The 13,738-nt window shown below is 40.6% G+C and overlaps 1 protein-coding gene across 2 annotated transcripts in view; it reads right to left on the reverse strand.

Annotated features, from left to right (window-relative positions):
- Nucleotides 1-9,220, reverse strand: part of kcnip4b (potassium voltage-gated channel interacting protein 4b) — a 17,920-nt gene extending 8,700 nt beyond the window's left edge. For both annotated transcript variants that reach the window (XM_082164974.1, XM_082164973.1), the window contains exons 1-2: nucleotides 9,013-9,220; nucleotides 78-202 (exon numbers count right to left, since the gene is read on the reverse strand). In XM_082164974.1, coding sequence (XP_082021100.1) covers nucleotides 78-202; nucleotides 9,013-9,100 — 213 coding nt within the window. In that variant the 5' untranslated portion in view covers nucleotides 9,101-9,220. The remainder of the gene's footprint in view (nucleotides 1-77; nucleotides 203-9,012) is intronic.
- Nucleotides 9,221-13,738: the final 4,518 nt, after the last annotated feature.

The following is a 13,738-nucleotide window of genomic DNA, read 5'->3' on the forward strand; positions in this document are numbered from 1 at the left end:
AGAGAGCAGAAGCCTGAAAATGACAACATCATTTTTAATTTCTACACCCAGCAGGTGGGGTTTAACTGAACTCTCACATTCTTGAATCCTCTATAGAGTAACTGCAGCTCTTGTCTGGAGAAGTGGGTCTGCGACTGCAGTTGCTCCAGATTTTCCGGTTGATACCGCACCGTTGTGCTCTCTTGTTCTTCGTCCTCATTATCTACAACATAGCACACACAGCTGCCATTATTATTTTTTTATGGGCATTACAGCTTCTGTATCAAAGAAAGAATAACAATTTTTTATTTACTGTGATATGCAGGTGTTCAGACACACCCTTGTTCACAATCTGTCCAATGACACCTAGAGCTTTATCTTTAATTAAGAATCCTGGCACTAGCTGGTGTCCAGTGACACTAATTACACAAACACTTGCCTTTTTGATGAATAATGAAAAGAGAGTGACATGTATTGATGGCTTTTTCAAGCCCAGGTGTCCTTTTACACATTGCCTTTGATTTGAGAAACTACATTAGGGTCAAAATAGATTTTGTGTCTTTACTTTAATAATGGATCATAACAAAATGTGTTTAGGGAGCATGCAAGCATTTAGTTTATAGTGCAGTACTGTATTTTTTATTTGTTATTGTTTTTTTTTTTGGTTTATTTTTTATTTTTATATAACTCTTTTTTGATATTTAAAGCTGTTCATAAAATACCTAACTGTTTAGTGGCTATTACGTACAGTATGTGAGGTTCATATTCATAGCATAAACTGCTTAACGGGTCTGCTGGCCTGTTTCCATGAATTTTATTAAATATTCACCACTGTGCCTTAGCAGGTCAGGTAACTAGTGGTGTCTCCTTTAGGACATCCATAATACCTCTGTCCCAGTTTCTCATGAAGAACGTCCTGGTGAGGGTTGATGCTTGCAGCCCTAAAGAAGCAATGGTTTTAACAAGATATAGTCCCTGTGCTTAAAAAAGTTCTACTTCTAGCCTATATCCTTGTCCAAGTATGAGAAATAGCCTTTACCATTTCTGAGGAAATACAGAATGCTAAGTTCTTAAAACAATGATAATTGCATAAAACCTTTATTAAAACATCCAGTCTTATTTGAACTATACTGCTAATTACTATTTGAAGGTCAACATGTTCATGTGCTACAAATAACCAGAGCAGATTTGAGAGTCTAGTTCTGGATCTGCAATTTGTTTAAAGGGAAACTTTTATGCAGAAAACATCAATCACGTGTGTTATAGACATAATATAGATTTACCCATATGGTCACTCCGTGTCAAATCAACCAAATTTCAGAAACTTCCCTAGTTCAAATTATTTATTTTGTTCATATTTTTTCTAAAGAAAGACAAACATAAATAGTGATTAAAGCCAAAATATTAGATGTCATGGATGAAGATTTACTGACTAATTCAATATTTTGTTGAGGGGGGTCAGAATGACCATTTTCACTGGAGATTTGGAGCCAAATTACAGAATATTTCACTCTATTTTAGGACTGAGAATACAGTTGTGAGGAAACCTAAAATTAATCATTGCACACACAAGAAACGGAGACAAAACATAATTATTAAAAAAAAATAAAAAATAAATGCTTTGGCTCAGATGAAAGAGCAAATCGAATGGTGTCTGATAGAAGAAAACATTTTCTATAAAAATAGCTTTTTTGGAACATTTATATAAAAATGACAAATTTTTCTCCATATTCATAAGTTAACCATATTTGTTAATTTCAAGAGCTTAATTTGAATGTAATTTCATTAATTGTCCACTCATTGCCATAGTGTGTTGTAAGGAGTGTGTTGATCATTATTTCCCTGCTGATTAGCAACATGACAGAGTATCATTTTCATAAATATCTGCTTTGGCCTGTTTTTGAAGTAGAAAGGGAAAAAAGATTAAATGGTTTGTAGCTATTTGTGTCTCATGATGCTTTTAAGGCATAAATACGGACTGAGCAGTGAATCCCCAGTGGGAAACCAATCAACTGGATTAAATGAATCAAATACTAAATGTAAGTATCCATCCAGAATGCATGAATTTCAAATAGGAAGGTACTTCTCAGCTTCTCAAATGCAGAACAAATTAAGCAGAAATGTGGCGGATAAAATTACCTGAAAAAGATACTGGTGTCTCCAATACTTAATTTATGGCATTATTAAGGGATCATCAGTGTCTTATGGTTGGCTATGGAATGATGGAGTGTGTAATTATATTTAGTCCCACAAGGATATGAAGCATAGCCAAGGGAAAAATGAAATTAATTAGAACTCTCATCCACAAAGTTAAGACCATTAATGATTAGCACTGTAATTTCAGTAATAAACCACGTAGGGTGGGATAAGCAACTATATTGTTATTTTTATTGCATTTAATGATAGACAGTGATGACTGAATACAAACAAAATACACAACACAATCTAATTTACTAATTGTCTATAACGAAATAAAAAATGATGGAAGAACAGTTTATATTAAAACCTTAAATGACACTATGGTGGATTTATTATTTATTTATTATTAATTATTATTTACATTATTATGGTGTACACATCTGTGCTATTTTCAGACTAAAAGATGTTAGAGACAGTTAGCCAACCTCTATAGGAGTTAAACATGGCTCTGTATTACCTTGGCAAGGTATTTGATCTACAACTCTGCCATTAAATATTAAGTATTTCAGTAAAATGTGTAATTACACCCTTCAATATTTCAGTAAAATGTGTAATTACACCCTTCAAGAGTCAAGGGAGAAAAAAAGGTGTAAGGCATGAACTTACAAGCAGCCTGGTTTAAAAAACACGTTGACCTTTCTATTAGCATAAGTGTTGCAATGTGATATGTATTAGTGTTGTAAATTCCATTTAGATTGACATATAGTAACAAATGTAGAACTTTACAAGAAGTTTATTACTTTGCGCAATAGTTAATAACATCTATAAAAATGTTTAAAAAAAAAATGTAATATTGCACAGACAGTTTGAGTTGAAAAGTTAAAAAAATGTTCCTTGCTATTATTTTGATGCCATTTTACTCATTCCTCGTCAAATTTTTTTAGTGAGATTGGTCTTAGATCTGTGTCATTCTAAAAAAAACTTTTAATTGAGCTATTGTAATTTAAGTGCATAATGTTGTTTTCGTGGGCATTTCTAGTTTGGTATGGTTACTTGCCTGATGTCGGTTTTTGGAAATGAAATATGAATCGTTGTCGTGGAAAAATGACATATGGGAAACTAAGGAGGGGTGTACAGCAAGCAATTTCTTACGGTGGGGTATTTTTGAAAGTCAGTTTAAACACATGCCTGGAAGTCTTACATGTAACTCTTGAGCATTTCCACTGTTATAGGACAAGCAAAAATACACGTATATTCACAATGAAACCATGCTGTTGATATACGCAAATTTTATTACATTTCCTTTTCTTTTTTTTTAAGGACATCTGTATTAGAATATTACGGGCTATGGTTGTCAGAAAAATGGAAAAAGTAAAACAATTGGATTAACCAAAATAAATAGCAATTATTTAATTAATCTGCAACAGATGTATTGTTTTGCTCAAACAGAGAGCATTAATAATATAGACTATACATTCAGTGCAATGTTGCTTTGGATAAAAGCAGCAAATGTAAATGATAACTGCCCCTGGTCTGCTGGTGTGTACAACTTTGATTTTTCAAATTTGAAAATAAAATAAATTACTGGAGTAAATTTTACAAGAAAATACAATTTAATTGGGATCGCCTTGAGAGACCAATCTACTTCGAGTGTATTAAAACGAGCCACTGCACATTGGCATGCGATAATTGCATCAGCTGCTATTGCAATTGCATAATTGCATCATATAACGAGCAGCAGGTGAGTCGCATATTTGTCTTTTGCTTCGGAGCCGAGCGGTTGTACTGTTTCTGCTCTACAATCTTCTGACAGTGTTAAACTTCAAAAGAAGGAAACGAGTCTGCTTCTTCAGGAGAACGCCTCTTCAAAGCTGGTTTTGGTGTTACAGCGCAGACAGTGCTGGCCGCGATCTCACAGAGAGCCGCCAAAACAGCTGTTTTCACAGCTCAGAATGTTGTGCCTTCAATGAGAATGTGAGTGCTCACATAAGGCTTGCACTATCGTCCTGTTTGTGTAGCCGTGGTCATCCCCCGGTCATCCCATTCAGTTTTTCCTGAAAAAAGCATACACGGTTTGACACTGCGTCTCTTTCAAGATGTCATTCAAACCGTGTGTTTCTGGATACGGTCGTTTCCTATCCACATATGACGGCCACGATCACTGTTTCACATACCTGGGCTTAAGCGTGCTGAAACTGTCACGGCAACCCAGCGCGCATCGTTCGCCGCTCTAGATGCGCGGTCGAGACTCAAGTGCCTCAAACGAGGTGGAGTCCCCTCGCGGGGCGATCTAGTTCTTCTTCTGGTACAACAGAAAAGGGCTACTTCTGCGGGCGACCCAGATTAGTATAGCTGCTCTTCCCTGGAGGAGGGCCGGGCGGAGAACTTTCGTTGAATCATTCTGTTCCGCCACTGAAGTCTCAGCAGCTTCTCTATCTCTGGGTCCCAAGAGAGCGAGGTTGGCCACCCTCTGCCCCCTCTTGCTTTGCCAGCGGCAGCCTGATGCGCTTGCGTCTATGCCATCTCACTCATCCCCTGCCGGTCGGTGGAGTCAGGAGTGTTGCACTGCACACTCAGACCCCACTTCGGGCCACTACACCGTCCGAGTCGGGTCCCTTCCTGCCCCACCGCGGGTACGTCTTGCACGGTTCCCGGGAGCCTGACTACCAACTCCATCTTCTTCTCCAGGCTAAAGGCGTGCACAGCGGCGTCTGCCCCCGCCCCTCTCCATGATGCACGTTGCACGCAGCAGCCAGACTTTCTTTACGGTGAACAGCAGCGATGATTAATAAATGTTTTTGTTTTTTTACTTAGCGGAAAAGATTAAGCCCGAGGTCCGACCCGACCCGAGTCATTTGCTTATATTTTCGACCCGAACCCGCGGGTCCCGTCGGGTTTGTCGGGCCGACCCGACCCGTTGAGAACTCTAGGACACGTACTCTCATGTCTCGATTCTCCCTTGACACAGTCGTTTTTTTTTCGATTTGCGTTCGAGGAGCGGGCATATCAGTACAAGGTCTTACCCTTCGGGCTGGCCCTGTCACCTCGTGCCTTCACGAAAGCCGCGGAGGCGGCCATTGCTCCCATGTGCGAGCGTGGTGTTCGCATTGTGAACTACCTCGACGATTGGCTCATTCTAGTGCAGTCGAGAGAGCAGTTGTGTGCACACAGGGACATGGTGCTCAGTCACCTCAGCCACCTAGGGCTTCAGGTCAACAGATAAAAGAGCAAACTCACCCCCAGGCAGAGGATCTCTTTTCTCGGTATGGAACTGGACTCGTTCAACATGACAGCGCACCTTACGGAGGCCCGCAGTGTTGGACTGCGTGAGCTCGCTCAGCAGGACAGCGGCACCACTGAAACTATTTCAGAGGCTCCTGGGGCATATGGTATCTGCAGCCACGGTGACACCGATCGGATTGCTTCATATGAGGCCGCTTCAACACAGGCTCCACGGTCGAGATGGGCGTGGCAGCGCAGCTTGTGCCGGGTTTCTATCACCCCACACTGTCGCCAAACTCTCAGCCCGTGGTCGTACCCTTCGTTTCACCTCTCGAACAAGTGTCCAGGCATGTTGTGGTCACCACGGATGCCGCTGCCACCGGCTGGGGGGACACGTACAACGGGCATGCAGCTTCAGTTCTGTGGACGGGGCCGTAACTGCTTTGGCACATCAACCGCTTTGAGTTGTTAGCAGTACACCTTTCGCTGGGCCACTTCAAAACAGTGCTACTAGGCAAGCATGTACTAGTCCGTACGGACAGCACTGTGGCCGTTGTGTACATCAACCACCAGGGTGGTCTACGCTCCCGCCCCATGTCACAACTCGCTCTCCATCTCCTCCTTTGGAGTCAGAAGCATCTGAGGTCGCTTCGTACCATTCATATTCCGGGCCTACTCAACCATGCAGCCGACAAGCTCTCACGGCAGCAGGTGCTACTGGGGGAATGGAGACTCCATCCCCAGGTGGTCCAGCTGATTTGGAGGTGCTTCGGGACCGCACAGGTAGATCTGTTTGCCGCCCTGGACACATCCCACTGGCAGCTGTTCTTCTCCTTGACCGAGGGCACCCTTGGCATTGATGCTCTGGCACACAGCTGGCCCCGGGGCCTACACAAGTATGCGTTTCCCCCAGTGAGCCTTCTCACACAGACACTGTGCAAAGTCAGGGAGGACGAGGAGCAGGTCTTGTTAGTTGCGCCGCATTGGCCCAACCGGACCTGGTTCCCCGAAGTAGTGCTCGTCGCGACAGCCCCTCCCTGGCCCATTCCTCTGTGAGAGTACCTGCTCTCTTAGAGACGGGGCACCCTGTGGAACCCGCGTCCAGACCTCTAGAAACTCCATGTTTGGTCCCCGGACGGGACATGGAGGTTCTAGGTGACCACGTGTATTCTTCCACGATCAGATCCTGTGTCTTTCCCTTGGCAGAGTCCGCTCTGCCATCAATGTCCTGTGTAGTCTCCCCCTTCTCAGGCTGAAGCCACCCCAGTGACACTCCATATGTTGTACTGCCCCTAACCGGCCAGTCCAAATGTGTTATAGCAAATTAGCTCTAAAGAAATATTAATAATCAATCATAACTTGTTATTTGAATATTTGGATCAGTTAATATAATTAACTTAATGTAGTAAAATGTATATTACAATCAATCCACCTGTTCGTCCTGTGAACACTAATTGTTTATTGTTTATTAATTCTAAGAAATGTTCATTTCTGAGGGAGGGAAATGTCTTTCTTACTGTACAGTACTATTAAGAGCCTGTAGTCAAAATCTAAATCGTAAAATAAACTGTGTTGCAAGCAGAGTATCAGAACCAAATACGTATTGTGCACAAGTTTTATTAACTAAATCACAAACATTACTAAACTAAACACACATACATACATGCATAGGTAAAATGGTGAGTGACAGAATGAAACTGGAAGCAGGAAATGGAACTATGGAAAAGATCCATCAGCTTATCATTTTCAGAGCACCTCATTAAATGTATACTTCCATGGCCTTTGCAGTGAAACATTTCGTGAAGTTCCTGAAGAAGGATTTTGATGGTCCCATGAGTCTCAATCGATTTCTTCGGCATTGACTTGGTGAAGAATTGGTGATGAACTTGCATGGTTGGTTTGACTCTGTTCCCATGGTTGGAGTGCAGATTGCCCTGGGCCCGGAGAGGACACACAGAGCAAACAGGAGAAGGGAGGAAGTCGGAAGAGTTGATGGTTGGAGTTGCGATTGACTTCTTCTGCATTGAATGAAGACTATGCGAACATACCGAGACTATGCGAACATATATAACAAACACACACTGCATTCTATGAGAAGGTGATGTACACTAAAGTGTGAGCCATTAAATGAGGATTAATTAGATAGGAGACACGATACAGGTGGGGTTACATTGACTGTTGGTTTTATCATAAAATACAAAGTATCAAAGACATAATAGTATCAAAAGACACTACACAAGACAGTAAATCATTCACACAGTGTCCTGGGTGCATGTTCATTTACAGATCAGTTCGTCTATAAATTAAAGCAGGAAAGTCTTTTTTAAGGGCTCTGGGTCTTTCCTATGGCCTCTGCTTTTTCCACATGACCATATTTTTAACAGCAATTAAACCAACTTATCAGATCGTAGTCATGGTAACCAAGACCCTTCTTGCCCTTGTTGGGGGGATGGGACCATAGATCCCAGAGTGAATTTTAAAGATTATTTGTTAAATATAACAAATAATTGTGTCAGATTTGTCTCAGTCATTACAGTGTATTCTCCACATGTTACCTCCCTTCGGTCAGGATGTTGCTTCCGCAGTGTCCCTCTTCTCTGGAAAGCACGCTTTCCCGTGTTATCCAAGAGTTCCACTGTGTGGGTTATAAAGAAACAGCAGTTCGAACTCCCTCTATGCAGGCCTTCCTCCCCAGTTAGTTGGGGGTCTGAGAGTCTTGCATAGGGCGCTGGATGTGGCAGCAACCGTGGTGTTTTCCATAGGGATCCCAATTACTTCGACATAACGTTGAACGTGAGCGACTGAAAGGGAACGTCTCGGTTACGTATGTAACCCTCGTTCCCTGAAGGAGGGAACGGGAGACGTTACGTCACGTTGCCACGGTTGCTGACTATCGCTGTACGGCCGAACATGCCTCGGCTCCTCAGCATAAAACAAATATGCGACGCACCTGCAGCTCGTTATATGCTCGCGATGCAAGCAGAGCAGCTGATGCAATTATCGCATGCGAATGTGCATTGGCTCGTTTTAATACACTCGAAGTAGATTGGTCTCTCAAGGCGATCCCAATTATGTCGTCACGTCGACGTAACGTCTCCCGTTCATACGTAACTGATACGTTTTTCTACTACAAGATTTCATTTTTAATTCAGTGTTGCCATATGTGTGTTTGTGAAATTTAATAAAGATTTCTGAGTCAAAAGTGTTTCAACAAAAAAGTATTTTCATTGTAGACCTATGTCAAAATATGTCTTATGTCTTTGTTCTTTTACAAAATGTTTGTTACTTTTTAATGTTTACATTTGTGTAGCTACATTATGTAATGCATAACAGATAATTTGTTAAAGTACATTTAAATAGAAAAGTCATGAACGTTAATTATACATTTCCACACACAGTAGTCATATTAGAATATTCATGAACTACTGATCTGTAATTAATCTATTAATTAAATTTATTTTAATGTAGTCAAGTACCCGATTTCTAATGTAGGCCTATGAAATAATTTAACTCTGGTAAAGCAAATATTTAGCAGTTAATTTTAACAATTTTGGAACAAAAGCTGATATAGGCTAAATGAAGTTCAGATCAACAAAGAATGATGCAAACTTTTTTAGTCTCGGTGCAATGCAGTAAATTATATCCAGAAAAATACTGTTACAAACTGGTTACCTGAGTTCAGAGTTCCTGTGATTAAGCGAGCAATATGCTGGGTAAACTTGATCAACTGACGCTTGCATCGTCGCCGTCGGCTGCTCATTTTCAGAGAAAGAATGGAAGCAAAAGCGAGTTCTCCGATTTATTCCAATGTGCTATCAGGTTGGATTTCACTGGTTTCAGTTTCCTATCAGGCAGGCTAAATGGATGGACAGTGACGCTGAGAGCGAATACCCCCCCCCCCCCCCCCCCCCCCCCCTCTCTCTCTTTCTCTCTTTCTCTCTCTCTCTCTCTCTCTCTCTCTCTCTCTCTCTCTCACTCACACACACACACAAACACACGCACGCACACACACATAGGTTTTCTTCATTTCATGACAGATCACCATTATTTGTACTGTCTCTCTACATCAGACCATTTGTAATAGCCTACTTAAGGTTTTTTTTTTTTTTTTTATACAAATGTCAATACAAATAATAAATAGTCTACAAAACCTTTGCTTTCTGCCTATGTTGTTCCAATGAAAATCATGTATTTTCTCAGTAAGTGAGAAAACTTAATTTTAAAGGAGTTACTGTAGTACCTCTAGAAGCATCAAGGAGGCCGTTCTGAATTTGAGTATCCTCTGGCAAAGTACTCCCTCTGGTGGACAAGCTCATGTAATGTGATCACCAAGGCATTATTCTGCCTCTTCAGTTATGCAAAATACATCATTAGAAAAAAAAGGTTGTGTTACATTAATTTGCTATATACAAAATATAGTACATAGAGTGGGTCGTGTGACAACATGTTGGTTGTTAAAGCGGTAGTGAAGCTACATATATTTTGCATATCTTAAAACTTTACAAAAGCTGGTTTGAGACTTGCCACATTAATAAAGAATTCTGATGTGAAACTTATGTGCTGATTCAACTGTTATATTGAATAACCATTTTAGTATTTTACAATAACTTTGGCTGTGGTCAAAGCTGGAACTTTATTTTTATAGATATAAAATTAAGCTGCACAACTCATGCAAAAGCTTAATGTCACGGTTCATAGATCCAATGTCTCTCTCTAGTCTCGTGCCTTGTTGTTTACATGTGTGTGAGTGTGTGAGTGGGTGTGTCCGGATCGTTACGGTTGATCAGTATCCAGCTGCAGCTTGTTTTTAATTTTTTTGTTGTTTCTCTAGTGCATAAGGTCTTTTTTTTTCTTTTTTCTTTTTTGACACTTTATTCAACAATTGCACAGTTTACAGGAACGTTCATCTCCATTATAAAAATAACATATTGTGCAGTTTCCAACATTGCAGGTGTTTTAACATAAACAAAACAAACAAAAAACTCACATCATCACATTTTGCCAGGGGAAGTACGGATTTACAAAAAAATATCAAATTGTTTACACACATTCACAGTTTTTGTTGCCTTTTGATTAAGAGAATACTTAATCGTGTTGACATATTGCTTGACCTCAATGTTAAAAGCAATAAAAGATGTTTTGGAACGCGCAAACTTACATTTATGAATGTAAAATTTTGCCAAGAGAATAATGAGATTAATAATGAAAGTTTCATTAGGCCTAGTCTTAGTTCTGTTGAGGTCATAAAGGCCAAAAAGAACATCCTTCCAAAACTACTTGAAATCTTTCTCAATTTTTTTAGCAATAAATTTACAAATGTCAAACCAGAAACTTTGGACAAAAGGGCAGTGCCAAAACAAATGGGTAACAGTTTCAATACTCATAGAGCAGAAAGTGCACATTACATCAATGTCTTTTTAAAATTTTTTAACAATATAATCATTAGACGGGTAAAACTTATGAATTATTTTAAATTATATTTCTCTAATTTTGTTGGTCATCAAATATCGGTTGGGTAAGAGCCAGACCTTCTTCCAGTCAATGTTTTGCACAAATTTATTCCAGTATGGAACCACATATGGGACTGTGATAATATCTGTTTTGAACAGGGATCTAATTAATTTATTGTTCTTACCATTGTTACAAGAAAAACAAATCTTACCAACTGAAGTGTCAGTCAGCGATAACAAAGTTAGTTGTTGTGTGTCCAATCTTGGTTGAGCTCTATATAACACGCAGACACCAGAAGAAATTGCTCCAAAGACTTTGGCATAATCTCCAGGAGACACAGGAATTTTGTATTCTTCTAGAAACTCCTTATAAGAGTAAAGACAACCATCCCTGTTAAATAATTGGTCAACAAAAATAATGTTATTATTAAACCAGTAATCAATAAATAAAGATTTGTGTTTAAACAATATGTCTTTGTTGTTCCATATGTAATATTTGTTGGGTGAAAAGTTGTGTTTGAAAATAAGAGACCATGAAAGGAAGGCCTGGCGGTGAAAGGCTGACATTTTTCGGTTTTGCGTCTTGTTGGATTACGTTTCATGTCTGGATCACGTCATCACTCATCAGAGCACGCTGCACTTCATCCATCACTCCGTGTCTGACCATCAAAGTCCCTGTGCCACTGCCTGCATCACCTGGATTATTCATCATCATCATCATCATCATCATCATCAACATTGACTATTAATAAAGAGCTTTTTTACTTGCATATTGTGTCCTCGTTTCTGACGTAACACTTAAGGAATGAGTCAACAACTGAGGGTTATTTTACTCAGTACTGTTCTTCCCCAGCTACCAGGGAACTTTCCCATAGGCCTATATCTTTCACTAACGTTCTTTAAAAGTTTAGTAAATGTTAGGACAAATCGTTCTTAAAATAATGTTTATGGAATTTGTTTATAATGTGGTTAATACATTAGTTAATATACGTTCATGTAATGTCGAGAGAAAACATTCTTAGAATACAATTCTCTGGAGTCACGTGACCTTTCCCAGCGATGCAGACCTAGTCTCTCGAGCTCTTCCTCAAAACCCTCTTAAAACTATATATTTCAACTAAGACCGCGACAATTTCGCTACAATTTGAGTATCAAATGTCGTCCGATAGAGTTGTACGCAAACGGGAGTTGGTAAACTCGCCAGAAAAGAAAAAATCGAAGGAGACTGTGATGTGAAGGATTGTGCTATACTGAAAGCTGTTCGGTTAGCATTAGCAGAACAACAAGAAAAGTTTGATGCTTCCATCTTGGCAGCTGTAAAAGCAGCGATGGATAGTGTGGTAGTACCTCAACTGGCTGATCTACAAGTTCAAATTAAACAAGCAAATGAAGCTGTGCATAACGCATGATTGTGGACATAGAACATCTGGGCAAAATCGTACATACAGACCAGTCTCGACTCGACTCTCTCCAAGCAACAGTGCGGGCTAACAAACGAGACATACATGGTCATGATGAGCAAATCATATCTCTCACCAATAAACTCACCGAAATGGAGGATAGGAGTCGGAGAAACAACCTGAGGCTGGTGGGCTTAGCAGAATCCCTGGAGGGCTCAGATGCCATAGGCTTTATAAAAACGCACTTGCCTCGATGGATCCCCTCCCTGGCTGGACGTGAAATAAAAATCGAGAGAGCACATCGGCTGTACAACAACAATGAGAAAGAGAGGAATCGTTCGCGCACACTTATCTTCAAACTGCTGGACTATGCCGACCGTCAAGCCATCTTGAAGGGGGCCAGAGAGGCCTTTCCTATCACTCACGACCAGCAAACTTTATCCTTTTTCCCTGATTACAGCACTGCCACGGTCAAGAAACGCATGGGGTTCAACGATGTGAAAAAGAAATGACCTCCATAGGCCTGAATCCATTTCTTATATACCCAGCGGAACTCAAAGTGACCTTCCGACGCAACAACTACAACGTCAAGTCTCCAGAAGAAGCAGAACGCTTCCTCAGCACCATCCAAACATCCATGGCATCTTCATCAGCGTCTTCACTCCCGGCTTCCCCGACTAATGCAGCGACCACTGACCCTGGCACCCATCGGAACCCTGGATCAGAGATGGATACATCCCAACCCCAGGACTGAGAATTCATCATGCCAACGTCGGACAACTGACTTTTTGAACTTCTATTACAAGGATGTTGACAGGTTACATAACGGTTCTGACACAGTGGTAAGAATACTGTAGAATAGGTCTGATAATTGAAATCACAGAGTTGGGTTTGGGGGCGGGTTTGCATGCTGTTTCAAGAGTCACGACTCATAGAAAGTTTACTTTTCTTCTAGCCTTGGGGCTTAGGCAGTGCCTTACGTCCTGGCGGCTTGACTCTTTTTTGTACATAGTTGTTATGGTTTTTGCCGTTATCTCGTTTTTCAACAGTTTATTTTCGGACCTGTTTTGCTGAGGGAACCTTGTTTATACTGCTTTAAACCCAATCAATAGAAATGCTGGCTGTAGCGTCACGAATTATTTTGATTTATATTTATTTACTTTATGGGTGACATTAACATCATTAGCTGGAATGTGAGAGGCCTCAATTCTCCGATTAAACGTACCAGGGTTTTAGAATTTTTACAACGCCACCGAGCGTCGATCGCCTTAATCCAAGAGACGCACCTCAGACTTGGAGATGTGCATCGCTTCCAGAATAGGCGATATAAAGTGATTGCGCACTCATGCGCAAATACTAAAACAAAAGGTGTTTTGATTTTGGCCGATAGACACTTACAAATGACAGTAGACTATGCAGAAGACGACGGTGGTAGATATGTTCTAGTGGTTGGCACTGTTAATAACACGCGGTTACTGCTGGCTTCCATCTATGCCCCTAATGATTTTGACCCGAGGTTTCTGTCATCAATTCAAAGTAGCTTACTAA

Source organism: Leuciscus leuciscus (assembly GCF_965113295.1).
Source record: "Leuciscus leuciscus genome assembly, chromosome: 3".
In the NCBI taxonomy this organism is placed as follows: Eukaryota; Metazoa; Chordata; class Actinopteri; order Cypriniformes; family Leuciscidae; genus Leuciscus; species Leuciscus leuciscus.